Source organism: Amphimedon queenslandica, unplaced genomic scaffold, assembly GCF_000090795.2.
Source record: "Amphimedon queenslandica unplaced genomic scaffold, v1.1 AMPQUscaffold_13478, whole genome shotgun sequence".
NCBI lineage: Eukaryota > Metazoa > Porifera > Demospongiae > Haplosclerida > Niphatidae > Amphimedon > Amphimedon queenslandica.
Window position 1 is genome coordinate 186,681 of NW_003546286.1, and position 24,562 is coordinate 211,242.

The 24,562-nt window shown below is 37.8% G+C and overlaps 8 protein-coding genes across 9 annotated transcripts; 3 read left to right on the forward strand and 5 right to left on the reverse strand.

The window, feature by feature from the left end:
- Nucleotides 1-58: 58 nt before the first annotated feature.
- On the reverse strand, nucleotides 59-945 carry LOC105312058 (NADH dehydrogenase [ubiquinone] flavoprotein 2, mitochondrial-like). The gene has a single exon (XM_011404398.2). It carries the CDS (start codon nucleotides 926-928, stop codon nucleotides 119-121), a length of 810 nt encoding a protein of 269 aa, XP_011402700.2. The 5' UTR covers nucleotides 929-945; the 3' UTR covers nucleotides 59-118.
- Nucleotides 946-965: 20 nt separating this feature from the next.
- Nucleotides 966-4,146, forward strand: LOC100635729 (elongation factor 1-gamma-like). Its single transcript, XM_003385041.3, has 9 exons — nucleotides 966-1,029; nucleotides 1,136-1,294; nucleotides 1,393-1,456; nucleotides 1,507-1,649; nucleotides 1,817-1,960; nucleotides 2,012-2,141; nucleotides 2,196-2,385; nucleotides 3,053-3,350; nucleotides 3,849-4,146. Exons 1-9 carry the CDS (start codon nucleotides 1,021-1,023, stop codon nucleotides 4,005-4,007), a joined length of 1,296 nt encoding a protein of 431 aa, XP_003385089.1. The 5' UTR covers nucleotides 966-1,020; the 3' UTR covers nucleotides 4,008-4,146.
- A 45-nt stretch (nucleotides 4,147-4,191) lies between these two features.
- On the reverse strand, nucleotides 4,192-6,037 carry LOC109580767 (crt homolog 3-like). Its single transcript, XM_019994289.1, has 6 exons — nucleotides 5,510-6,037; nucleotides 5,273-5,459; nucleotides 4,879-5,060; nucleotides 4,668-4,827; nucleotides 4,463-4,617; nucleotides 4,192-4,394 (listed from the first exon to the last, which is right to left on the reverse strand). The coding sequence occupies exons 1-6, from the start codon at nucleotides 5,983-5,985 to the stop codon at nucleotides 4,301-4,303; spliced, it is 1,254 nt and encodes a 417-aa protein (XP_019849848.1). The 5' UTR covers nucleotides 5,986-6,037; the 3' UTR covers nucleotides 4,192-4,300.
- A 103-nt stretch (nucleotides 6,038-6,140) lies between these two features.
- LOC105312059 (cholesterol side-chain cleavage enzyme, mitochondrial-like) lies at nucleotides 6,141-8,357 on the reverse strand. The gene is made up of 9 exons (XM_019994290.1): nucleotides 8,128-8,357; nucleotides 7,900-8,047; nucleotides 7,361-7,551; nucleotides 6,984-7,318; nucleotides 6,773-6,939; nucleotides 6,637-6,715; nucleotides 6,447-6,594; nucleotides 6,351-6,394; nucleotides 6,141-6,302 (listed from the first exon to the last, which is right to left on the reverse strand). The coding sequence occupies exons 1-9, from the start codon at nucleotides 8,333-8,335 to the stop codon at nucleotides 6,183-6,185; spliced, it is 1,440 nt and encodes a 479-aa protein (XP_019849849.1). The 5' UTR covers nucleotides 8,336-8,357; the 3' UTR covers nucleotides 6,141-6,182.
- An 87-nt stretch (nucleotides 8,358-8,444) lies between these two features.
- LOC105312060 (latrophilin-like protein LAT-2) lies at nucleotides 8,445-14,183 on the forward strand. Its single transcript, XM_019994292.1, has 23 exons — nucleotides 8,445-8,637; nucleotides 8,818-8,889; nucleotides 8,936-9,007; nucleotides 9,059-9,133; nucleotides 9,188-9,274; nucleotides 9,322-9,485; nucleotides 9,529-10,170; nucleotides 10,221-10,318; nucleotides 10,375-10,536; nucleotides 10,596-10,664; nucleotides 10,718-10,817; nucleotides 10,871-11,123; nucleotides 11,171-11,365; nucleotides 11,426-11,549; nucleotides 11,602-11,696; nucleotides 11,752-12,011; nucleotides 12,061-12,127; nucleotides 12,180-12,246; nucleotides 12,303-12,385; nucleotides 12,441-12,615; nucleotides 12,665-12,877; nucleotides 13,199-13,256; nucleotides 13,308-14,183. The coding sequence occupies exons 1-23, from the start codon at nucleotides 8,453-8,455 to the stop codon at nucleotides 14,051-14,053; spliced, it is 4,062 nt and encodes a 1,353-aa protein (XP_019849851.1). The 5' UTR covers nucleotides 8,445-8,452; the 3' UTR covers nucleotides 14,054-14,183.
- A 94-nt stretch (nucleotides 14,184-14,277) lies between these two features.
- LOC100635982 (ADP-ribosylation factor GTPase-activating protein 1-like) lies at nucleotides 14,278-17,220 on the reverse strand. The gene is made up of 10 exons (XM_011404401.2): nucleotides 17,047-17,220; nucleotides 16,874-16,983; nucleotides 16,735-16,792; nucleotides 16,559-16,672; nucleotides 16,296-16,426; nucleotides 16,089-16,241; nucleotides 15,814-15,910; nucleotides 15,548-15,661; nucleotides 15,380-15,496; nucleotides 14,278-14,843 (listed from the first exon to the last, which is right to left on the reverse strand). The coding sequence occupies exons 1-10, from the start codon at nucleotides 17,104-17,106 to the stop codon at nucleotides 14,409-14,411; spliced, it is 1,389 nt and encodes a 462-aa protein (XP_011402703.2). The 5' UTR covers nucleotides 17,107-17,220; the 3' UTR covers nucleotides 14,278-14,408.
- A 75-nt stretch (nucleotides 17,221-17,295) lies between these two features.
- LOC100636110 (uncharacterized protein YMR196W-like) lies at nucleotides 17,296-22,986 on the forward strand. Its single transcript, XM_003385044.2, has 14 exons — nucleotides 17,296-17,619; nucleotides 17,871-18,009; nucleotides 18,172-18,579; nucleotides 18,879-19,054; nucleotides 19,703-19,977; nucleotides 20,096-20,265; nucleotides 20,379-20,647; nucleotides 20,809-20,879; nucleotides 20,945-21,203; nucleotides 21,397-21,556; nucleotides 21,689-21,862; nucleotides 22,069-22,168; nucleotides 22,487-22,763; nucleotides 22,826-22,986. Exons 1-14 carry the CDS (start codon nucleotides 17,399-17,401, stop codon nucleotides 22,896-22,898), a joined length of 2,772 nt encoding a protein of 923 aa, XP_003385092.1. The 5' UTR covers nucleotides 17,296-17,398; the 3' UTR covers nucleotides 22,899-22,986.
- On the reverse strand, nucleotides 22,860-24,556 carry LOC100636237 (GATA zinc finger domain-containing protein 24-like). Of its 2 annotated transcripts, XM_019994295.1 has the most exons (4): nucleotides 24,167-24,556; nucleotides 23,878-24,047; nucleotides 23,500-23,831; nucleotides 22,866-23,364 (listed from the first exon to the last, which is right to left on the reverse strand). In XM_019994295.1, the coding sequence occupies exons 1-4, from the start codon at nucleotides 24,522-24,524 to the stop codon at nucleotides 23,112-23,114; spliced, it is 1,113 nt and encodes a 370-aa protein (XP_019849854.1). In that variant the 5' UTR covers nucleotides 24,525-24,556; the 3' UTR covers nucleotides 22,866-23,111. The 2 variants fall into 2 exon arrangements, with proteins under 2 accessions (XP_003385093.1, XP_019849854.1); XM_003385045.3 differs by having other exon boundaries at nucleotides 22,860-23,831.
- Nucleotides 24,557-24,562: the final 6 nt, after the last annotated feature.

The window sequence follows — 24,562 nt, forward strand, 5'->3', positions numbered from 1 at the left end:
AAAGTTATTAAAACTGATTTAAAATTTTTAATTTAAAATTATTTTTTAAACTTTTAGCTTCAATTTTTATGATAATGAAATGAAGTTCTATAGATAATAAACAACAATAACAATAATTCTACAAATCAGATCTAACACCAAACTCTGGTCCATAGGGAGGCTCTGTCAAGCTAGTAAGTCCGCCATGAGGCTCACAAGAAAACCTCCCGCTCCTTGGGCCTGGACGAGGTGTCCGCCCGGCCTTCAGGTCATCAAGGATCTCGACAATATCATTTGGTTTCAAGTCCTCGTAATAGTCATCATTGATCTGAAGCATTGGTGCATTGACACAGGCTCCAAGACACTCGACCTCGTTAAGAGTGAAGAGCCCATCTGGTGTTGTCTCACCCACCTTGATGCCCAGTTTATTGGTTATAGTCTCAAGAATGTTATCAGAGCCACAGAGCATGCAAGGGGTTGTCGTGCATATTAGCACGTGATATTTCCCGACTGGTGAGCGGTTGAACATTGTGTAAAAGGTTGCAACTTCGTAAACTCTCATTGGAGCCATGTCCAGAAGCTCAGCTACCTTGTTCATTGCTGATATTGGGAGCCAGCCGTGCTGCCTCTGGGCTAGATCTAGGACTGGTATGACGGCAGCTGCCTTGTGACCCTCTGGATATATGGCAACAATCCCTTCTATCCTTTTCAGGGTCTCTGGAGTGAATTCAAAGGGAGTGTCTGGATTGTTGTCTGCTGTGTGCCTGTGGACGAATAGCTGGTTCCCTCCTCCTCCCAGAGCTCCCGTAGTGTGCAAGTAATTGACTCTTTTGATCTCTTTTGCAACTGATTCTCTTCTTAGGATACTGGAGGACCTAAGAAAGGAAGAATTAACACTTGTTGACAGCCTCAACAGTCTGGCGGCCATTTTGAAATTTGAACTGCGCATGCGCAATACAGTTATAAATTTTAATTTGTTAATAACTAATGGTTTTTTATTATTGGGTTTTTCTCTTAAAATAATTAAGTGCAAAGAACATCATGGCTGGGGTGAGTTTCTTTCTTGTTCTATCCTTTGCAATCTTTGTCTAGAGATTTACAGTCATTAATTTATTTTGTGTAAAGGCTCTGTGTGAACATTATTTTTTATTGGCAGACTCTATACACATATCCCGACAACTTTAGAGCATTCAAGATACTGATTGCTGCCGAGTACAGTGGAAAGAACATCAGAGTGGTGTCTGAGCCGCCAGAGTTTGTTCTTGGAGAAACAAACAAGTCTGCAGATTTTTTAGCAAAGTTCCCTCTTGGAAAGGCAAGGGACAACAATAACTATTGTCTTGTCATTAATTATTATTATTAATTTATTATTTTATTTGTGGGTATTATTATTAATTATTTATATTATTTTAGGTCCCAGCTTTTGTGACGGAAAATGGTGACAATATCTACGAGAGCAATGCTATTGCGTATTACGGTAAGACTAAATTTAGGAGTTCAAATTATTGTTTTATTTTTTTCATTTAGTATCGTCATCAGCTCTTAGAGGTACATCAGATTTAGATGCAGCACTAGTACAACAATATCTTTGTTTCGCCGAGAATGAGCTCCTCCCACCAATCTGTACTTGGGTGTTTCCAACATTTGGATACATGCCATTCAACAAAGAAGTTAGTCACTGCCTTTATCTAAAATATTACTTAAAATAATTATTGTTTTTTTTTATGGACATGATTGAGTATTAAAAATTATGCCTATTTGTAACAAGCATTATATTTGGCACAAAAAGCCTACAAATTTTAATTACTTTTTTGTATAATTATTTAATCATTTTTAGACTGCACGTGTTGCTCAAGAGGCTGTGAAGAGATTGCTTGGTGTATTGAACGATGTCCTTGCCACTAGGACATTCCTTGTTGGGGAGAGAGTGACATTAGCTGACATTGGAGTCTGCTGTACTCTTTTGATGCTTTATAAACAAGTGAGCCATTGATGAGATAGGATGCCTGTGTATATTTTAATACTTTGTCAGGTACTAGAGCCTCAATTTCGTAATCCATTTGTTAATTTGAACCGCTGGTTTGTAACATGCATTAATCAGCCTCAGTTCAAGAAGGTATTAGGGGATGTTACACTCTGCGAGAAAGCAGCCCAATTTGATGGTAAGTGGATTGGGCTACTGAGCTCAAACCTTAAGTATTGTTTTGTTTCTCTAGCTAAGAAGTATGCTGAGTTACATCCAAAGAAGGAGAAACCAGCCAAAGAGAAACAGCCACAGCAAGAGAAGAAGCAACAAGAAAAGAAGAAGCAGGAGAAGAAGCCAAAAGAGCCTGAGCCAGAGGAGGAGGAAGAAGAGGAGGCCCCTAAGCACGTCTTTGTTGACCCTTACCTTTCACTCCCAAAAAGGTAAGGTATGATCATCTTTCATTTTAGAGAAAGCCATCAGCCTTTCCTTTGGTTTTTTTAATACTGAAAATTTTTAACAAAATGTAATGAACATTTGGTGTGATTTCTGAGCCAATTTTTGGAAAAAAAATAGTCTTGGGATATTTTTCAAATATTTTTTTGTTTTTTTAAAAAATGGTCATAACTTGAAAAATATTTGTCGGAATCAGTTCAAACTTTCTACACAGCTTAAGTACATCAATATGCATTAGAAAATGTAATAAAAATTTGGTTTGATTTTGGAGCCACTTTTCGGAAGAAACCATGGGCTATAGCCTTGGGAATTTTTCAGATTTTTGGCTAGTTTTTAAAAATGGCCATAACTCGAAAAATATTTGTCGGAATCAGCTCAAACTTTCTACATAGCATAAGGACATCAATATACATTAGAAAATGTAATAAAAATTTGGTGTGATTTTGGAGCCAATTTTCGGAAAAAAAACCATGGGCTATAGCCTTGGGTATTTTTCAGATTTTTGGCTAGTTTTTTTTTTAAATGGCCATAACTCAAAAAATATTTGTCGGAATCAGCTCAAACTTTCTACATAGCATAAGGACATCAGTATGTGTCAGAAAATATAATCAAAATAAGGAGTTAACAATACATGTCATCTTTTCCTTTATCTAGTTCATTTGTTTTGGATGCATTTAAAAGAACATTCTGTAATGAAGACCCAGTCAAAAACACCATACCTTATCTATGGGAGAACTTTGATAAAGAAGGCTACAGTATCTGGAGATGCGATTACTTGTATCCGGAGGAACTCAAGATGACATTCATGGCTTCAAATCTAGTTGGTGGGTTCTTCCAGCGCATTGAGAAACTCCACAAGTACGGGTTTGCTGTCATTTATGTTCTTGGGGAGAACTACAAGCTGAACATTTCTGGCTTTTGGATCTTGCGTGGGCAGGAACTAGCATTTGATGTGAGTTCATCTTTGTACTTCTATTAGGAATCATATCTCGGTTGTTTTTGCAATGCAAGATTAGTCATTGCTAATGTCAACCCATTATACCTTATACCAGTTTATTTTTATGGTGAAAAATTTCCGCAAATCTTATATTTCTAAGATTTTAGAGTTAATTTTCATGAATAGCTTGCAAACTGCAAGCTATTGCAGATTGCAATGGGGATGCAGAATTTTGTCGTGGAAATTTTTGCGACGGAGCAAAAAAATGCAAAATTCACAAAAATATTTCACCGCAAAAATAAACCGGTATACGGCTTGTATTTGCACACCAGGCATGTCTTGATGGTTGTATTCTTGTGTACTGTTAAAGACTAACAGTGTGTGCCACATTGAACTAATGGACTCTCTTGCGACCCACCAATGCTAGCAGTAGCTTTACTTTGTGTGTTTGTGGTACTGAGAGCAACAACAGTTACTTGTTTTTAATATAAAACTAACTCACTTTCTCTTTAGTTGGTGGAAGACTGGAATATTGATGCTCCTTCTTACAAGTTTGAGAAATTGGACTCTGACAGTACCGAAGTGAGAGAGTTTGTAAACGGGTTCATGATTAAGGATAGGGGAGATGAGTTTGAGGGGAAGAGGATTGCCGACGTAAAGATCTTTAAATGATTGACATAGTTTTTTTTGTTTTATTTTTTTTGTGTCATCTTTCTCATTTGGTGACTGTTGTAAACAATCAAGTGTTCTGGATAATAATAATAATAATAATAATAATTTATTGTCATTTCTAATGATATTTAACGTAAAACACTTAATATATACGTATGCAGCTAAGTTTGACAAAAAAAAGCTATTCAAAAATTAAAATTTAACGTGTAATCAAAAAACCAAATTGACACAAAGTAGCTAATTCAAAAAAATGTAGCAAAAAATTATTGGCATCATAATTCTCTTGAGTATAGTTAGTTCAGCAATGGTGTTTTCTCTTCAGCAATTTCAGTATCATACGGTACTGGTATGTGAACTTTCCTCAACCACTTTTTAATGGTCTCTTTCCTATTGTGTAATTATGAAAATGATTGATATTATTATTAGTCTATAAGTAATTCCAATGTTAGTCTTACTCAGTGTTGTACAGTAGAATAGCTGGAACTATCAGTACAATTCCTGCGATACTGAAGTAGGTCAGATTATTAGCGTGAGGACTCCAAAAGAACCCTCCACAGTCGTCAGTATCAAAAAGACTCCAGAAAAGAGCTCCCAATGGTGTTACCAATGCCTGATACAAAACAAAAATACGTAATGGCATTATAATTATGTGCTACTCACTTGGACAATAGCCAAGTATGTTGCCCCTTCAGCATAGCGTAGTAAGAGCCCACTCCCAATATAAGCCAAGATATACATCACAATGAATGAAGTACCACGAATACCGGGAATAGCATCACAGGTGTCACCACCAAAGAAGCAAGCAAGGGCAAACTTATAGCTATAATAATTGCAAAGGTAAATGTTGCAGGATGCATGAGTTTAGTCTCACTTCTCTCCAAATTGGTGAATGTTATCTGCATATCCAAAGGAAGGGAGTATATCAACCCAGAAGAATAACCAAATGGTAATGACTTGATACAAAGACGTCCAGAACAGGAGGTAGAACAGATTGACTTTTCTTGTGTCCTTTAAACTCATTTCCTCAACTACATTCATTACTGTAGCTGGGAACTGTTTTAGAAAAAAAAGGGCGTCACGACGTTTTATGTTGATAAAACATATCAAAATGATAACAGGAGTAATAGATCTACTATATAATTATTTCACATCACATGACAGTTATCACTGACCACTATTATGATAACAGTGGCAGGGTTTATGTAAATTCCCATTCAATCCTCCCAGTTGTGCATGCAATACATGTGATCATGGATGTGACTTACAAATCCTATCATGAAGCATAATGGCCAGAGAATCCTACCAGCAGTAGGCTGGTCCTGCCAGAGTCCGGAGTCACTGTCTTTATCCATATTGCCTATGACAGGAATGAGGGACATTATGAGACCAACACAAACTATCCCAGCAGCTGAAAGTTTAATAAGAGTCGGCTTTTTCCGCAATATAAGAAACCTATAGTCAGACAAATATATTTTCATTCACAATTTGTTAAATGCTCTTACCGGAGAACTATTGTTAAAGGGATGACAATATTGCCAAGTATAGCTTGCAAGAATGGGGCAGTGCGCCTGGGTGAAGCAGAAAAGACAACCAGGATACCATTGAGGGCATCACAGACACCAATTAACACCAGCTGCCACTGGGGGAATTTGAGGTTCTCTTTTATTGTCTTGAAATCAAATGCTGCTACTACTAGAGTGCAGATTCCAAACACTATGACAAATGCCATTGAGGCAAAGCTGAGAATGAAAAAGTTCTCCATTTGTACGTCGGATTCTTCTGTGTTGTTTTTGTAATAAGAGCAATTGGACGAGGCTGCATCTGCCCACAGAGGAAGGCTCACATTCTCTCCAACCTGACCCACCACTGCTAAGAAAGCAAAGAAAGTTCCCAGTATGGTCCAAGTTACCTTAGGATGGGCAGCAAAGAAAGAACGAGCCTTTTCCATCACCTTGAGCTCAGAAAGATAGCCCACCATTATTGTAGCCTTGATAAACTGATCTACTAGTAGTAGCCTGAGGCTGATGCAATGAATGTTATCATGATGTGAACATGTGATCTGAACCAGCCCCACCTCTCTCTCTCTCTCTCTCTCTCTCTCTGCATTGTCTATACTAGAATTTATAAATGTAATTAAAAATAATAAACTTTGTACTCTACAATGCATAATATAGCTCATTGTCTTTGAATGAATCTTATCCTAATTGGATTCAATGGTCTTGTAAAAAGTTTCTCTTTAACTTTTATTTGAGCACTGGGAGCTTCTATGCTCTCCATCTTGTAATTTTGACATAACTACAGAAAATAAGATCTCATGGTGTTTATGCAAAATGTGATACTTACTAGAGCTAGAAGAACTTTCATTTCAACTTCAGCAAACCTCCTTCCTTCATGTGTTTTATGATGAAATATGCACAATAGCACACTTTTATTACTTACCCCAACAGCTTTTAGGTCCAAGACCAAATGGCAGAATAGAAAATGAATGAATTTTATCTCTATTCCAACGGTCAGGATCGAAATCCAGTGGATTTTTGAAAAATCTTTCATTTCTTGAAACGGCCAATGTTGAGTACATCGTCAGTGTCTTAATTACCATTATCAGTGACTAATTGCATTGAATGCTTACTTGGGCTGGTATGTTGTATCCAAGCAAATTTACATCCTTTGTGACAGTTCTAATGTGATTAGGGCTTATAGGAGTTATTCTATAAACAATAACAAGAAATATTTTGTACTTTGCTTTTATATATCAATAATTAAACCTTTGAGTTTCCTTGATTACACAACCAAGATAAGGCATCATCTGTAAAACTTCTCCACTGATTGCGTTTGTACTACCAAGAGCTGATGTCACCTGTTTGTATACCTTCTCCTGAATATCAGGACGTTTAGATAGCTCATAGAGCAAGTAGCTTGAATTAGATGATATCTGCATGTGTTAATGTAGTAATTTACTATTAGAATATCTATTACCGTATCCAGTGCAGAAGCCATTAAGAAGATAGCAGACATTATTATCTCTTCTTTGCTCATTCTTCCTTCCTTTAGTAGCTGGTCCATTAGGCTGTACCCACTCTCGCTCTCTTGATGCAAATCAATGTACTTCCGACCAATACTGTAGAGATCATCTGTTGCTTTGCTTAGCGTTTTGACCATTTTTGAAGGGAAGTATTTGAATAAAGGCAGGGCTGTAATGAAGTCATCAATGGTGGATACAAGTGTAGAAAACCCCTCGTGGAATTTTTGAGTTTCGGGAAGAGAAGATTTAGTCGTGTCTATATCAGCTCCAAAAGTGAAGTATGCAGATGCTGTATACAAAAAATAAATTGAAATAAATCAAAATGAGTTACCTTCCATGCTCCAGATTTTGATCAATGAGTGAATATCTTCTATGTAGCCATCATCATCAGTAGAGCTCTCACTGATATTTCTGATGAATCTCTCTGTTGCACTGATAAAGCCAGGAATGTATTGATGCACGTTCTGAGGAAGAATCTGATTCTTATGCTTAGATCTTGCATTCCTCCATTCCTCCCCAGTCCTATATTATGTAGATATGCCGGTATGTATCAAGTAAAATGTTTACTCAATATTGTCAAGAGTACATGATATTTAAAGTATTAAGTATTATCAAGAGTGGATAACTATCCACTCTTGGTATTATGTACTCTTGATATTGTTGTGCTTCATTTATAGGGCTTTGTAAAAGGCCATAAGTGAACCACATCAATGGAGAGGTCAATAACTTTAATTCATGGGTCCATTTCCATAGTAATGCCACAAAATTTGCAGCATGACTGATAATGAACAAAATTGCAAAAATATTTTTACGCTCTATAAAGCTTTAGCCTTGTATTTAGTATACTCTCTCAATTGCTGACTCACGTACAGAAAAACAAAAGGCGTTGGAAAATTCTTCTTCTTGTAGAACCATTGGAAATTAGCTGGTCCTGCAAATGTCCTGATGGGGTTGATGCCTTCAGCTCGATATACTGCCTCCATAGCATCAGGATCAGCAAAACAGACAACATTTTTTCCTGAACATGATAATAATAATTTTTGCAAATGACCCGCAATTTTTAGAGCAGGAGTGTAATTTTGTGCGGGTTTTACTCACCTCCCGGGAACTCAAGCCTAAAAATTGGCCCCAAGTCCTGAAAATGCTTCAAGTAGAAATCGCTCAAGTTCCCCGGGCGCCTTCTTACTTGCAAATAGTGTCCCAAGAGTGGAAGTGAGCCAGCTGGCTTTGGAATATCTTTCAATGTCTTAATACTTAGAGCATGAGCGGTGCCCATGCACTTAGCAAACATTTTTGATAGAGCCATTCCTGCGCTGCTCGGAGAACAACTAAAAAATGTTTTTAATTTATAATTGTGTGGGCGTTGAATAACAGAAGGGTGTGGCTCATATAATTTTCATGACAATACGCCCAGCAGTCGAAAATGTTGCTGTTGTTATTTGTCCTTCTTTCTTCTCTGCTGTCCCAAGCAACAGGAACATGTCCTAGTCCTCTCTCATCATGTTACTGTGGTGAAACTACAGTAATTTGCAATGATGCAGGAGTTGGTCTATCAGTAATTAAAGAAGCTTTAGTTAACAGCCAATTCAGAACCACAATCACTCTCTTGTGAGTTGAGAAGAATGTACACACACTTACCTCTGATAATAGCAGCCATATTAAGGGAAGGGTAGGTAAAGCCATTATTTAAAATATTGCTCTTGTTTAACTTATTAATGTACAAGGTGCCAGAACCAAGTTGCAACTTTTAAGATGTGCAATACTTTTAACAGTAGTTTTGATATTTAGGAGCATTACTCATTTTACTGATACAGTTCTTCCTCAGTATTATGTGACAGACTTTCCACAACTCCAGAATTTGTAAGTACTGTCATAATACTGCAAAAATTTCATTAAGTTAATGTAGGGTCCTACAGTCCGGACAATTGAATACTATTGTTCCTGGAGCCTTTGTGAATGCATCTAATCTTCAACAAATGTAAGTTGATGTTATTTGGTAAAGTAGATGAAATACACATTTTTCCGGCAGTGATCTTCGTAACAATCGTTTGACATGGATATCGGGTGAAATGTTTGAAGGTGTAACATCAAATTTGACGAGACTGTAAGCTAGTCAATGTGGTCTTATATGTTATTATTATTGTTTTATAATTTACAGCCAACTCAATAACAATATGATATCACAACTTTTCAGTGATTTAGTATCAATTTTCAATCTAATGCCAAATATGGCAGGAAGTCAAATGTGAGTTCTTGCAATTCGACGTTTTATCAACTATTATGTCATTTTAGATCTTTGAATGGAAACAATTTGAATTGCTCATGTCAACTTCAATGGCTCAACGATTTCATAATTTTTGGTAATTCACGGTCCATTAATGGAGCAACATGTACCTATTCAAATGGATCAAGTCATGTTCTGGGAACTGTGGGTTTAAACTTCACTGAATGCTTAGGTAATTATTCACATTGTTCCATAAATGTTTACATTTCATGTAGACTTGTGCTCACTGGAGTATTACAGCTGTCCTGCAAACACAACTTGCATTCCAGTACAGCAAAACAAAACATATGAATGCATGGCTGAGCAGCAGATAACACCATCACCTTCCATGTTGGAATCGCCTTCTATGTCAGTCCTTTCTTCATCGCTCTTTCCATTACCATCTCTCTCCCTCTCATCACTGGTTTCAACTGAACTCTCATCATTTCTACTCATATCAAGTACAGAGACTAGTCCTTCTTTGTCTTCGTATACATCATTATTGTCCTCATATGGATCCACATCATCAAACTCGGTCCATTCATCATCATTATCATTGTCATCATCATCATCATCATTGTCATCATCATCATCATCATTATCATCCTCTACTAGTACTCCTAGTCCTACAATGACACCAGTTCCATTGTGCTCTATGGAGCAATGCCAAGTAAACCAGGAGTGCATGGACTTTGGTTGCAGTTGCTTAAAATGTCAATGCGTCTATCCATATGTTCAGACTTTAAATGGAACGTGTAGCGAGTCGTCTGTTGCTCCTTTATACTGCGAGACTGATCAAGCATTTGGACTGATGTGGCCTCGAGTGAGCTATGGTAGCACTGTTTCTTTGCCTTGTTGCTCATCAGTCAATTCTGAATGTAAGCGAATGTATATTTAGAATAATTACTGCATTTGTAATTATTGGTAGGCAAAACTGCTAATAGAACATGCCAGTTTAGTGGCCAGTGGAGCTCTGTTGTTGGACCTAAGTGTGTTTCCCCAGCAATCCACAGTCTATCATCATATGTATGTATTTATATTAACAGTATATACTATTAATTACCGCTCACATCTACTTACAGCTGATGGTGAATACATCAGTTGATGTAGCTGCTCTTTCTCAAGGGATACTTGCAGCAGTTCAATCTGAATCTCTCCTGCCAGGAGACCTGCCATATCTCTCTGACATCATACTCCAAATTGCAAGCTATGCTAGCACAATTACAAGCACCGAAACTGTTCAAGTATACTACAATAATAATGGAATTGTGTTATAATATAATTTTCTTATTTATAAATGTAGGCAATCATAGAAAGTGTCAGTCAGTTGTTGAGTGATTCATACTATAGCACATGGCAGGAAGTTGAAATGGTATGCATATTTATGTTGTTTCTATTAGTGATATACTATATTTGTAACAATAGCCTTCTCAGTCAATCACAAAGTTGTTCAATGCAGTTGAGCAGCTTGGATTCAACTTGCCACTCTCAAACGGGTCCCTCAATATCAGCACTGATAATTTGGGTAAGGCAATTATTACCATCACTCCTCTTGTTTTATAAACCTCCATTTTATAGTTCTTGTAGTTTTATCTCCATCGGGAAGTGAGATGGGGTGGAACTTTTCCTCGAATCTGTTACAAAACCACACAGGAGGCGTGAGCTCCATTTTCCTCCCAGGATCAATCTTGATGGACATTTTTGGAGATCAGAACCTCTCAGATTGCGATGTGAGGCTTGTAGTCTCAATGTGGGACATTGACAATCGACTATTAGAAGTCAATTCATCCAATGAATCATCAACCCCATCACCCCTGGTACACGGAAGATGGTAAGTTGTACTCATATATCATCCATTATATCATGCTATGTGTATAGTGATTGGGGATCAACAGGTAGTTCTGTATCAGAGGTGGTCATGGTTAACAGTATAGTCATAACTGCATCAGTTTATAGCTCAAACTGTTCACTCAATAGAACTCGGTTTAGTGAGCCAGTCAGAATAACTTTGCACCATACGAACACTACCCTTGACAATCCATCGTGCTCTTTTCTTGATCCTGCCAATGATAGGTATATGCTCATGACTAACTTTGTTTGTATTATAAATATATTTGCATATGATTCCTGCAGAGGTGATGGCTGGATAGATGATGGCTGTCGTGTTGACACAGTTCACTCAGGAAGCAACTTCACTGTCTGCAATTGCTATCACTTGACAACGTTTGCTCTCTTAATGAGTCCAACAGGAGCTGCTGTGAGTTCCTTGCTAATAAATAAATGGATTGAAATTGTCTTCTTATATGCAGACTGTAAACCAACCACTTCTTATAGCCACTAAAGTTGGGCTCTGTCTATCAATCACTGCACTATTTATAACAATAATACTTCTCTTTTCTTTGAAGTGGGTTCTTCATGCATATACAGTAATGCTAGAGCTATGATTCTTTATGCAATAGGATTGAGAACGAGCTTAATCAAATCCATCGTCAGCTAGCATTGGCACTTTGTCTGAGTCAGCTCATCTTTCTTGTGGGTGTAGACAGGACCTCTGTTCCTTCTCCTGACATTCTCTGCACATTCATTGCAGGCCTACTACATTACCTGCTTCTCTGTACATTCTCCTGGCAGCTAGTGGAGGGGGTCCATCTCTACCTGTTTATTGTCAGAGTCTTTTATAACAAAAAAGTAGTTTGGTTGTACTATCCACTAGCATGGGGTAAGAATATTGAGTATAGAATACTCTAGTTACTGTGATATGATTGTAGGTATACCATTGGTTATAGTTGGGATTACAATGGGTGTCAATTTCTGTGACTATGGCTCAATGCACTAGTGAGTAATTATGTTTACATTACATTACAGCTATTATGCATACATTGCATAGTTGTTGGATCACTAATGGGAACGGAGCACTCTGGGCCTTTCACATTCCAGTCATTATAGTAATAATTGTAAGTAAAAGTCAAGAGATTTTAGTTGGTATTATAATGGTCTTTTCTCTCGTTAGATCAATTTCATAGTATTACTTGCAGTGTCAGTAGTTGTGGCTAGAGCGAGCAAGAGGAAAGACCCAAACAGATGCACTTTATGGTAATATATAAATAAAACAATGTATCAATCTTCATTTCTTTGTTTGATGCTTCAGCTCATTGCTACAAGCATCAGTTATACTGGTACCCACTCTTGGTCTAACTTGGGTACTTGGGTTTTTTGTCGTTGGTACTGACTTGTACTCGACTATAGTCGAATGGATATTCTTTGTGTGTACTACAATGCAGGGACTGACCCTATTCGTTATACATTGTCTGATTAGCACGGAGGTAAGAAAAAAAGAAATAGAGAGAGTGATAAATTTTATTTTATGCTTAGGTTCGAACTGCTTTCCTCCGTGCCATCGGTTGTCATCAAGCTGCACGAAAGCAGAAATCAGTTTTTGAATTAAAACCATCAGCTGCTCTGAGCTCCATTGCCAACTCAGCTGAGCAATGGAGGAGACGAGTCTCCCTTGGAGGAAGCAGAAGAGGCAGTATGGATCCTCCTGCTTCATCATTCCATCCAGCACCTGGTCCAAATAATAAAGAGGTACGTGCGTGCATCCAGTAATTGGAATTTTGTTGTTGTATCTGCATGAGAACTGATGTGCTGTTAATGTGAGGTTATGGGATGCAGTGATTTGCAGAGTTCACTATGCCACACAACCAAGGTCATGAGCTATGAATTTTGATATGTTGATTCATGTGATGGTCAAGGTTCAGTTGATGACTCCCATGAATAACTTTAGTTTATACTATGGGTTGTGTCCTCTGATTGTGTCCTGCATACCAAAGCATTGAGTTTGTACTCATGAATACAACTATCAGAGTTATCTCATTTACACACTTACTGTTATTGTTTATTGAACAGGTGAATGCTTATCTGATTGCAAAAGCATTGTATAAGCTTGAAGAGGAAAGCGTGGAAGGTATAATTAATTTTATTTAAGCCTTTCACTTTACCATCTGCACATTAATAGATCCATCAATGTTTAGCCAGTCTGCTACAGGAACACCGAGAAAAAATAACAATAATAAAACCTCAAAAGTCCGTTTTGAGAATGAGGAGGATGCAAGTAGCGATACAGAGAGCTGCAAGGATGACATGCTAATGAAAGGTCTACTCCAAGCAGAAGATATCAGCCGACTGACCAGCATAGCTGCATTGGCAGGGTTTAAAGTTGAGATTGAAACAAGCGAGACTGAAAGTGTTGCTAATGCAGGGGCTAGTGCTATAAGCGTTGAACAAAGCTCATCCGAAGTGACTTTAAAGACTCCTTTACTTCAGGCGCAATCAACTAAAGGCCCAGCAAATGGTGACTTGTTGTCTATAAACAAAGAAGAATCAATAGATATTGAAACGTTGTGTAAAAGTGATGAAGATGATGACAAAAATCAGGAGACAAGCACTGATGAAAAAATAGCAGATGATGAAGCCAGTGAAGATAAACAGGATGAAACTGTTGATGAAACTGTCAATAAAATTTGTGATGAAACTGTTGATGAAACTAATGTACTACAAGAGGAGGAAGAGAGCAAAGATCATGAAAGAAACTCAAACTGTCCTTCAGAAGAGTTCGAACTAATTTCCATTCCAGACCCAAATGAATTGGTACTGAATGAACCTCATAACAACGAAGAGGTTCTCGTACATGTGAACGTTGATACCAGTGGGGCTACTGTCATCACAAATGCTAATTTTAACAATGAACTGCCAAATGAATGAAAAGCTATAAAAGTTTAAGTGTTGCATGTAGATATTCAGAAATCTACAATCACTGTTGTAGCTATAGTTAATGTGAATAGTGTGTTTAAAAAATTATTTTGTGATACAGTCATTCAAATATCCACAACAATGATGATTGCCTATCACTCAACTGTTGAAAGGTACAACACATTGAATAGCCTATACTTCCTGCTACATCCTGCATGAATGAATACGAATTGACCTTTCGTTGATCTTAAAAATTCATTGCAATAATTCAATAAAAATTAACAAAATGATAAATCAATCGCAAATTATTATTATTATTTCAACAATGCTTCACAAGGCTGAGATTTATAATAGAACCTATCATTGACTAATCAGATTTTCTGTTGGAGGATGAGGAGTCCCAGCCCCAATTGTCCCCCCAGCCATCCCAATCCCCACCACCAGAAGATACTGTCTCCTTTTTCCCTTTGCTAGACTTTTTAGAAGTAGTGCTATCGGAGGGAGGAGCGTCTGAGTTGAAATCAATCAGTAAGTCTTGGGTTGGTTCATTTTTAATCACAGGGGTATCCTCTTCATCGAAATCAATTAAGAGATTTTTCTTTGTTGATTGAACTCTCTCCTCCTCTTCTTCCTCCTCCTCCTCTTCTTCCTCCTCCTCCTCTTCTTCCTCCTCCTCCTCTTCCTCTTCCCTTTCTTCATGATTGTCCTCTTCTTGTTGATTCTCTCTCCCTTCCTCTGTCTTGAAACTACTTTGAATCCAGTTTGAAAAACCGGTCCAACCTTTCTCTCCCGATACTTTGACCTTAATAAAGCAACAGATAATGTTACTGATATACACGTAGGATATCCCACAAAGCAAGCTAAGTGAGCTAAACAGCATGCTCCATGACGAGCTGACAAGCAGAAGCAGGTACATGTTATCTTTGTAGTAACTTTAAAAATTCATAAAAAATCCAATTTTGATCGGAATCCACTCAAACTTTCTACAAAGCACAAGTACATGTATATGTATCAGAAAAAAATATAAAAATGGAGAATTCTCTCCTAGTCATTTTTGGCGAAATTTGGCCAAAGACCCTGTACTATAGTACAGGGACTTTGGCCTGATTTTGGAGTAACTTTTAAAATTCGTAAAAAATTCAATTTTGATCGGAATCAGCTCAAACTTTCTACACAACATAAGAACATGTATATGCATCAGAAAATTTTATAAAAAAGAAATTTCTCTCCTAGTCATTTTTGGCAAAATTTAGCCAAATACCAAAAGGCTATAGCCTTTGGTTGTTTGCCCAATTACCCAGTATAGTACATGTACATGTACAATTGTGTTTGGTGTACCTTAGTAGCAAATTGACTGGCAGATGAAGACATGTCAGTCCACAAGTGACCCTCTTGTGCCTTCTGTCTGGTTGGTTGTATAACTGAATCATTCACATAGTGTCCAAATTTGCTCGCCTATCAAATATAACAACAAGTTATCCATCAGATGCAGTATGCATGAGCCACCTGTGCTGCCGAGGGCTTGAGGACATTCTGATTGACAGTAGAGCCAAACTTTGAGAGACCTTGTCCGGTTTGTGATGCTAAACTAGAAGCACCAGAACTAAATGAACTCCAGCCCTGAGAGAAAGAAAAAAAAGAGAAAAAATCAAAATAATAGTTGTAAAAATAAAAACTTCAAAATGTAAATTACAGAGATGGGACCAACAATTATACACAATAAATAATCATCTCTCTCTAATTATTAACAAGTACATGTACATCTAACTCACTGATTGTAATGTATTCCAAAAATCTGATCCTTGTTCTTCTTCAGTCCTCCTCTCATAGTTAGGATTACCAAATCCAACATATTTACTAGCAGTGGTACTGCAAAATAAAGAATTACATGTACATGTACATACATATCAGATACATTTCTGATAAAAATTAATGTCAGGAAATTTAGAGCATTTTCTACATGCACTTATGGTACATGTACATTACATGGTTAAAAAATTCTGACAATAAAATTCCTGTTTCATTTAAAATTGTAAAAGAGTCTCACCTTTCCTCACTGCCATTGCCAGTTTGATAGCTAGAGAGTGAGGCCGGGTCTTCCTCTCTTCTCCTCTCACTGCTCCTTTGCTTTCTTCCTACCTTTTGCGAACTATCAGTGTCGTTTAGGAAATCCTCTAAATCCTGATCACCTTCAAGATCACTGAACAAAGAAAGAAAGAGAATGAGAGGGTGGGGAAGGATAAAAATGACTCACATTGACTCAAGGCGACTGCTAGGGACTGGGTCTGGCTCTGCTTGCTTCTGTTTCCTTGATGACTTCTTCTTTTGATGTCTTGCAGCCGATTTCTCTTCACTCCATTCTCCACCCTCGGATAAGCACAAGATCTACATGTACACGTACATAAAATTGTAAAAAAAATGCAATAGAGAGAAAAGCAAAATATTTACTACAAACGGTCGGAGTAGCATTAATTTTGTATTTACGATCTAAAGAAAATTTCACTACGGGTTTATTACCTTATCTCTGTAGAGTGCAGCTGTTCTTGTGTTGTATTTGTCACTGAGACTCATTCCTCTCTGAACCTCTCCATGACTATCAAAAAACTGTCTCGCCTTTTTGTTCCCACCCACCTAAACAAACAGCCATTATGATTACAAAAAATAATAATAAATTTACTCTTGATTATATATACCTTCATTTTCTCAAGTTCAGAGTCTTTCCATTTGTCCATTGTAGTCGATCGGACAAAACTGCAAAATAAATGGAATGTGATTAATAATTCAAAACCACGCCCACATTAATTAATTTTTGGTAAGAGGGTGGTCATGTACCTAACATGAGTCCCTAAGCTCCGATGCTTCCCGGAACACTCAAGACAAATAAAAATACCATAACTGACAGACACCCACTGAGGATTGACAGCACCACACTCAAAACAGGCCTATAAAATGGAGAGAAAAGACAGAAAAATGGTTCAATATTACACTAGCTCCTTCAATCTTACATTGTTGTCTTGTTTTCCTCTCAAAGCTTGTAGTGCTCGCTTTGTTTCAGGACTAGCCATTCTCTTTATACGTTTATATATACAGTGAGGGAGACAGAGAGGGGAGAATCTGAAAATAAAAGACAAAGAGAAACCTAGAGACCGCCTCCTTTGACAGCCACACCTCTAACTAGTTATGACAGTTCATTAAAAATTTATGCGCATGCGCACAAAGTGAAAGAAAAGAAGGTGTGTCTGATGGGAGGGGCGAGTTAAATTTAACCACGCCCCTACAGCTAGGGGCATAATTATTTTTGGTGAATGGTGGTTCCATTTCATGCATTTTCCAGTCTCTTGCAAGGTTTGAGCTATTATGGCAGAAGGCAGTGAAGCAACTGCAAGAACTACGTCAGTGAAAGCTAAAGGATTCTTCAAGCGAGCCCCAACTGTCGTTGGAATCAATCTCACCACCTCTGAAGCAGATAGACTCAGGACAGACAAGGAGAGAGTCAACAATTGGAAGAGATGGGGACCATACCTATCTGAGAGACAGTGGGCAACTGTACGTGAAGACTACTCACCTGATGGATCCTGGTAATTAATTATTAATGTACATGTAGTCTCACGAGACTGATATTAATGGATTATTGATTTTGGCTTTATACATACTGACATGTAATGTAATTATATGTACATGTATATACATGTACATATATATACATGTACGTGTCATTTCATGTAATAATTTATGCTGTAAAGTAAGCAAGCTCGTGGGTTGAAGCCAAGGGATTATTATTATTGTTTGTTGTTGTTGTTGTTGTTATTGTTGTTTTTCTTTTTTACAGCTGGGATTATTTCCCTCATGATCATGCTAGATCCCGCTCATATCGCTGGGGTGAGGACGGACTTCTAGGCATCACTGATAGACAGTGCAGACTCTGTTTCGCTCTATCACTTTGGAATGAGAAAGACTCAATACTGAAAGTATGATGAAATTACACAGCACAATGCATATGCAATTATATAAGTATCTCTATCTCCTCATCCTCCCTCTCATTTCATTTCATCCATGATTCCCTCTTTTATTTTCTCTCCTCTCCTCTCCCTCTCTCTCTCCTCCTTTCTATGTCTCTCTTCTCCTCTCAGGAGAGGTTATTTGGTTTGACAGGTCCAGAGGGCAATCACGGCGAGGACTGCAAGGAGTGTTACTATTATCTTGACTCGACTCCTTCTCATTCTTACATGAAAGCACTCTACAAGTACCCACAGGCAGAGTATCCTTACGCAAAACTAGTTGAAGAGAACCGAAAGCGCTCGAACCAGGAGCTAGAGTACGAGCTTGAAGACACTGGAGTTTTTGATGAGAGCCGCTATTGGGATGTGTTTGCCGAGTATGCCAAAGCCGGTCCAAATGATGTCCTTATAAAAATAAAAGTGTGTAACCGGGGACCAGAGGAGAGTACCTTGCACCTGTTACCGACTCTTTGGTATCGTAATACCTGGATATGGGGCTGTGAACATGAGGGCTGTACCCGTAAAGCATTGCTAAAGAAGGTCAGTGCACAGTCACACACACACACACACACACACAGTACAAGCTCATTTCAAAACAAACTTTTTCTCATTAATGTTTCTCTTACTGCCAAAATCTAAAGCAGGTGTTGTAGCTATTCTGTGTGTTCTTTCTGCTTTGTGTATAATTATAATTAAATAATATCAAATGTCGCATTCTTTTATAGTAGCAGCTATTAATAGTAAATAGAATTATTATGACCATTAAAGCTTCTTGGAAAAATGCTTTTGAATATGCCACGCCTCAAAAGTCCATTAAAAGCTTTATTTGTTATTTATAGGTTGATGGTAGCCATGTTGTTGGTAGTCACGAGACACTTGGTAAGAGTCACTGGTTTGTTGGTCCTGATCCTAATGGTGAAACACCTCCTCTACTTTGGACTGAGAATGAGACTAATATGAAGAAACTCTATGGGATCGATCACTATACAATATATTATAAAGATGCTTTTAACAGGTTTGCTGAGCTCTTTCTACTTTCTCTGCTTATTGCATTTCCTGATTTTTTAATGCATCAAGTTGTTTATTTTCATCAAAATTTGGTTATTTAGAAATTTGCCAAAAATTTGGCCAAAGACTGTATACTATAGTACAGGGTATCTTATGAAAAATAGCTATGAAAGAGTTCTTTATTTTTATAAATTTTTCTGATACATATACATGTTTTTATGTTGTGTAGCAAGTTTGAGCTGATTCCGATCAAAATTGAATTTTTTACGAATTTTTAAAGTTACTCAAAAATCGGGCAAAAATCCCTGTACTATAGTACAGGGTACTTGGACAAATTTCACCAAAAATGACTAGGAGAAAATTCTTCATTTTTATAATTGTTTCTGATACATATACATGTTCTTATGTTGTGTAGCAAGTTTGAGCTGATTCCGATCAAAATTGGATTTTTTAATGGTTTTTTAAAGTTACTCAAAAGTTGGACCAAAGTCCCTATACTATAGTACAGGGTATTTTATGAAAAATGGCTAGGAAAGAGACCCTTCCATTTTTATTATATTTGTCTAATGTGTTCTCTTGTTTAATATTATAGTTAATTAATGCACATACATGAAAAGTTTTCTTTACAACTCATCCCTCATCTCTTTATTCACAGATATGTCATTAACAATGAAAAGGATGCAGTGACCCCTGATAATAGGGGCACTAAAGTTGCTGCCTATTACGTACTGAAAGTCCCTCCTGGTGGAGAAGCAGTCGTGAAGCTAAGACTCTGCGATGAGGAAAGCATCCCCAAGGAAGATCCCTTTGGGGACTCGTTTGATAAAGAATTTGCTAATCGAATCGAAGAAGCTGATGAATTTTATGACGGAATAATGCCTCACTCTTTCAGTAAAGAACAGAAGCAAATAGCCAGACAAGGATATGCTGGTGAGAGAGCCATCCATTCTTGCACTTAAATGTATGACTACAAACTTTTTACAATAAGGACATCAATATTTTATAGCTTAACATTAAGTATAAATTCATTGATCAATCCTGCCTTTAGGTTTGCTATGGAGCAAGCAGTTCTATCATTACATTGTGGATGCTTGGCTTAATGGCGACCCTGATGCTCCCACTCCTCCCCGCGAGAGACTAGAGGGACGCAACAAGGAATGGATGCACTTGTTTAACAGGGACATTGTATCAATGCCGGATAAATGGGAATATCCGTGGGTAAGAAGAATGCACATGTAACAGAAGTGAGAAAGAGAGTGGAATGAATGAATATAATTAATGTACATGTAGCCCGGTATTTATGCCTTGTTTTTTGTTTCTACTCTCTGTAGTATGCCTCATGGGATTTAGCATTTCACATGATACCCTTTGCTAAGATTGATCCCGAGTTTGCTAAAGAGCAGCTTATACTGTTCCTCAGGGAGTGGTACATGGCACCCAATGGGCAGATACCTGCTTACGAGTTCCAGTTCTCTGATGTCAACCCTCCGGTCCATGCATGGGCTGTCTGGAGAGTCTACAAGATGACTGCCCCCAAAGGAGAGAGAGACATTAAGTTTCTAGCAAGAGCATTTCAGAAATTGATACTTAATTTTAATTGGTACAGCATATGTACATGTGTTTCTATGTGTTATTTGTGTGTGTATGATGTGTTAAAGAAGAACTCATAGCATCAATTAGTGATGAGTATATGTACAATTACAGGTGTAAATGATCATGTATTCACTCTTAAGACTGCTTATTTTATAACCTTTTCTCCAGGTGGGTCAATCGTAAAGATCCCTCAGGAAAGAATGTTTTCTCTGGAGGATTTCTGGGCCTTGATAACATTGGTACATACTAACACACCTTACCAGCAAATATACGGACATTCTAATCCAGAGTCCTTCTCTTGTAGGGATATTCGATCGTTCAAAGCCGCTACCCACAGGAGGTGAGCTGGAGCAGGCTGATGGCACGGCCTGGATGGCATTCTTTTGTGTGGTCATGTTGGACATTGCCCTTGAGTTAGCTTTCCACGACGACGTGTACGAGGACATGGCATCAAAGTTTTTCGAGCATTTTGTCCTCATTGTTGATGCAATGAATAAGATAGGAGCTTGTGAGGGCCAGGGCCTCTGGGATGAGAAGGATGGATTCTATTATGATTTCCTGAGGTACATGTATAATGATATATTATGCACACACACACACACACAGAGCTAGATCCGAAGTACATATACATGTAAATAATAATTATACTTACAGTGTAAGTACTTTATTATGAATTGGGTTAAGGGTTAAGTACCAAAGTTGGAAGCTCATGTTTTACTATACCTTCTCCTCCCCCCTCTCTCTCTTTCTCTTTAGATTAGATGGTACTAGTATGCCCATGCGTGTACGATCAATGGTGGGTCTCATTCCTCTCTTTGCTTGTCTTGTACTGGAGGATGAAGTGATTCAGAAACTCCCCGGCTTTAGGAAGAGACTCAAATGGTTTCTAGACAATCGTAAAGACCTTGCCAAGCAAGTCAGTAATAGCTTTATAAATATTGAAGAGGCTTTTTAATTTTTTTTATCGTGCACATGTAGTAGAGATGAATTTGCAGTCCACTTTAAATTCAATACAATAGTAGTTGTTATGTTTTTCTCCTACTCTCAGATATCTTATCTTGATTCACTGAAGGACAATCAGTTCTGTCATTTGCTGGCTATACCATCTAAGGAGAGGCTCCAGAGAGTCCTCCATTACATGTTGGATGAGAACGAGTTCCTTTCGTCTTATGGCATACGCTCACTGTCTAAAGTTCATGACAAGGAGCCTTTCTTCATGGAGGTACAGTCTTGAATGAAGCACCGACTACATAGCAATATTGTGATAGTTATTTTTATAAGAATTACACATATATTGTATCTGTATTGTAAACCAAGTTAACTAGTACATACTAGATAGTAAATAGTCCTGGCTAGCGTTACATTAATGTTTATTTCCTTATTTGTTTCTAATTATAATTTTCTTTAATTTTATATTTCCATCTCTAGGTCCAGGGTGAGAAGCATGAAGTTAGTTATGTTCCTGCTGAGAGCAACACTTTCCTATTTGGAGGAAACAGCAACTGGAGAGGACCTATCTGGCTTTGTGGTAACTTGCTAATATGCAGTCTCTTTGACTTTGGTCTAATGAATTTAATTAAGGACAACCCACAATAGCTTTTACAAATACAGTCACATATAAGGAAGACATTAGTTTGTCTACATGATTAACAGTTCTCGGTGGACCATATTTTAGCTAATTTTTGAATGGGCAAAGTTAAGAATACCAACTTTGTGTATTTCTTAATGAAGGCCCTGACTAAAATCATATAAAATGACAAATGATAATTAGTATTATGATAGTATGACTTGACTTTAATCTCTATCGTAAACTATTTTATTTATTCATATCTCTCTCTCCTTTTAGTTAATTTTCTTATTATTGAGTCTCTGGAGAGATATTACTATTTCTATGGTGAGGATTTCAAAGTTGAGAACCCTGTTGGTTCTGGCGTGTACATGAACCTCCTGCAAGTCAGTAAGGACCTTTGCCAGAGAGTCTGCTCTATTTTTGAACCTGATGAGAACGGGCGTCGGCCCTGCCATGGGAACGACCCACGCTACTCCTCCGATCCAAACTGGAAGGATCTTGTACTATTTTATGAATATTTTGACGGAGACACAGGCAGGGGATGTGGAGCAAGGTTAGAGATGACTAAATTTAAAATGTATATTATTTTTATTTTTATTCTATTTCCTCCTACAGTCATCAGACAGGATGGACAGCACTTGTCATGAGGTGCATGGACAAATTAGCTGCTGAAGAAGGCAGACAATAATATTTTTATTCATTATATTTTTACAATAATCAGTAGAGAGAGAGAGAAATGACACTTCATTAGAAATATATAATTATAGTGTGCAGAATAAAAAGTCCTAAAAACAAAGAATGGGGTATAGAGTTGAATGACATATTGATTGTATGTGAGAAGAATGAAACTGAGAAATAAAGAGCAACAGTATGTGAGGACGGTGAGGTGTTACAGTACTGATCAATTTTCAAGTTCTTTATCAAGATCTTTAATTTCGTTTTCATTGCTGCCTTGCTGAATATCTGTCTTATCATACCATTGAGTATTCTCATCACCATTATCTCTATTGACTTCAGGCCAAGCTCCTGTATCATCTACAAAGACCGGCTTATCATTACTGTCCCTATTATCTTGCATATCAGGCCATGCTCCTGTATCATCAATTAAAATCCCTCTATTTGGATCTCCTTTCCCATTCTCTTGCCTATCAGACCATGCTCCTGTATCATCAATAAAGACGTTGCCATTGTTTCCTTCTTTGTTTCCATTCATGTCAGGCCATGCTCCTGTATCATCGATCAAAAACCCTCTATTTGGATCTCCTTTCCCATTCTCTTGCCTATCAGACCATGCCCCTGTATCATCAACGAGATTTCTTTTATTTACTTCCATCCAGTTCTCATCATTATTATTATCGTTGTTATTATTATTATCATTTCCTGCCATCTTAGCTACTTTTTCCTCACTCTCTCTTCCTTCCTGGTTTGGCTTCTCTTGATTCAACTTTTGTATGAAGTTCAAGTCGTTACTAGTAAACTCAGTGAGTGGTCTCCACGGCTTTATGAGACTACAAACTGATCCTAAACCGACCATGTAAGTCTGTCCAACCTGAAGGAGGGACTTTGGACTACCACAAGAGGTGAGAACATCAGGACCAGACGAATTAAGCACTTGGCCAATCTGGAGGGAAAAGATAGAGGAAGAGATTACATACTATAAAAATTACCTGCAAATTTCCTTTAAAGACATTAGTAACAGTTAGCGTGTAGAAGCAAGGCTGGTGAGTTAGATCACATCCATTAGCGTTTGTTGCTTCCTCTATGTCATCAGATATACCACAGGATGGTTTGTTAGTATTGTCAATGGTAACGGGTGACGTGGTAACTTCACTGACACCTGTAAGGTGAGAAAAACTGACATTATTTACTGACAAAACATACCGTGGGAACTCTCATTAGCAACATACATGATAATACTAATTACAGTATAATTTTTCCTTTTTTTTTTTCATTTACTTGCAAGTGCTTTAACTTCTCCTTGGACATAATCACAATCTTGATAATAAAAGTTTCTAAATCCTTCCCCACTCTGGCAGGTTAGCTCTTGCTCCTTTACGGAGACCAGATCATTAGCAGCAGGTGTCCTGGCATCCTTTTTGATGTGAATACAGTTTAGTCTATCAAAGGAGCCGCTCTGAGGATAGCATTTACAATACTGGTCCTCCACTCTGGCGGCAAATACGTCCCTGGAATAGCCCCAGTTATCACGAATTGCATCCTCCCGAGTCTGATGGAAGCCTTCGGGGGCACATTTGCAGGAAAAGACGGCCAGGGCCAAAAGAGAGAAGGCAAAAAGACGGAGAAGATCCTTCATTTTGGAGTTGTTTATACGTGTCTCAGATGGGCGTGGTT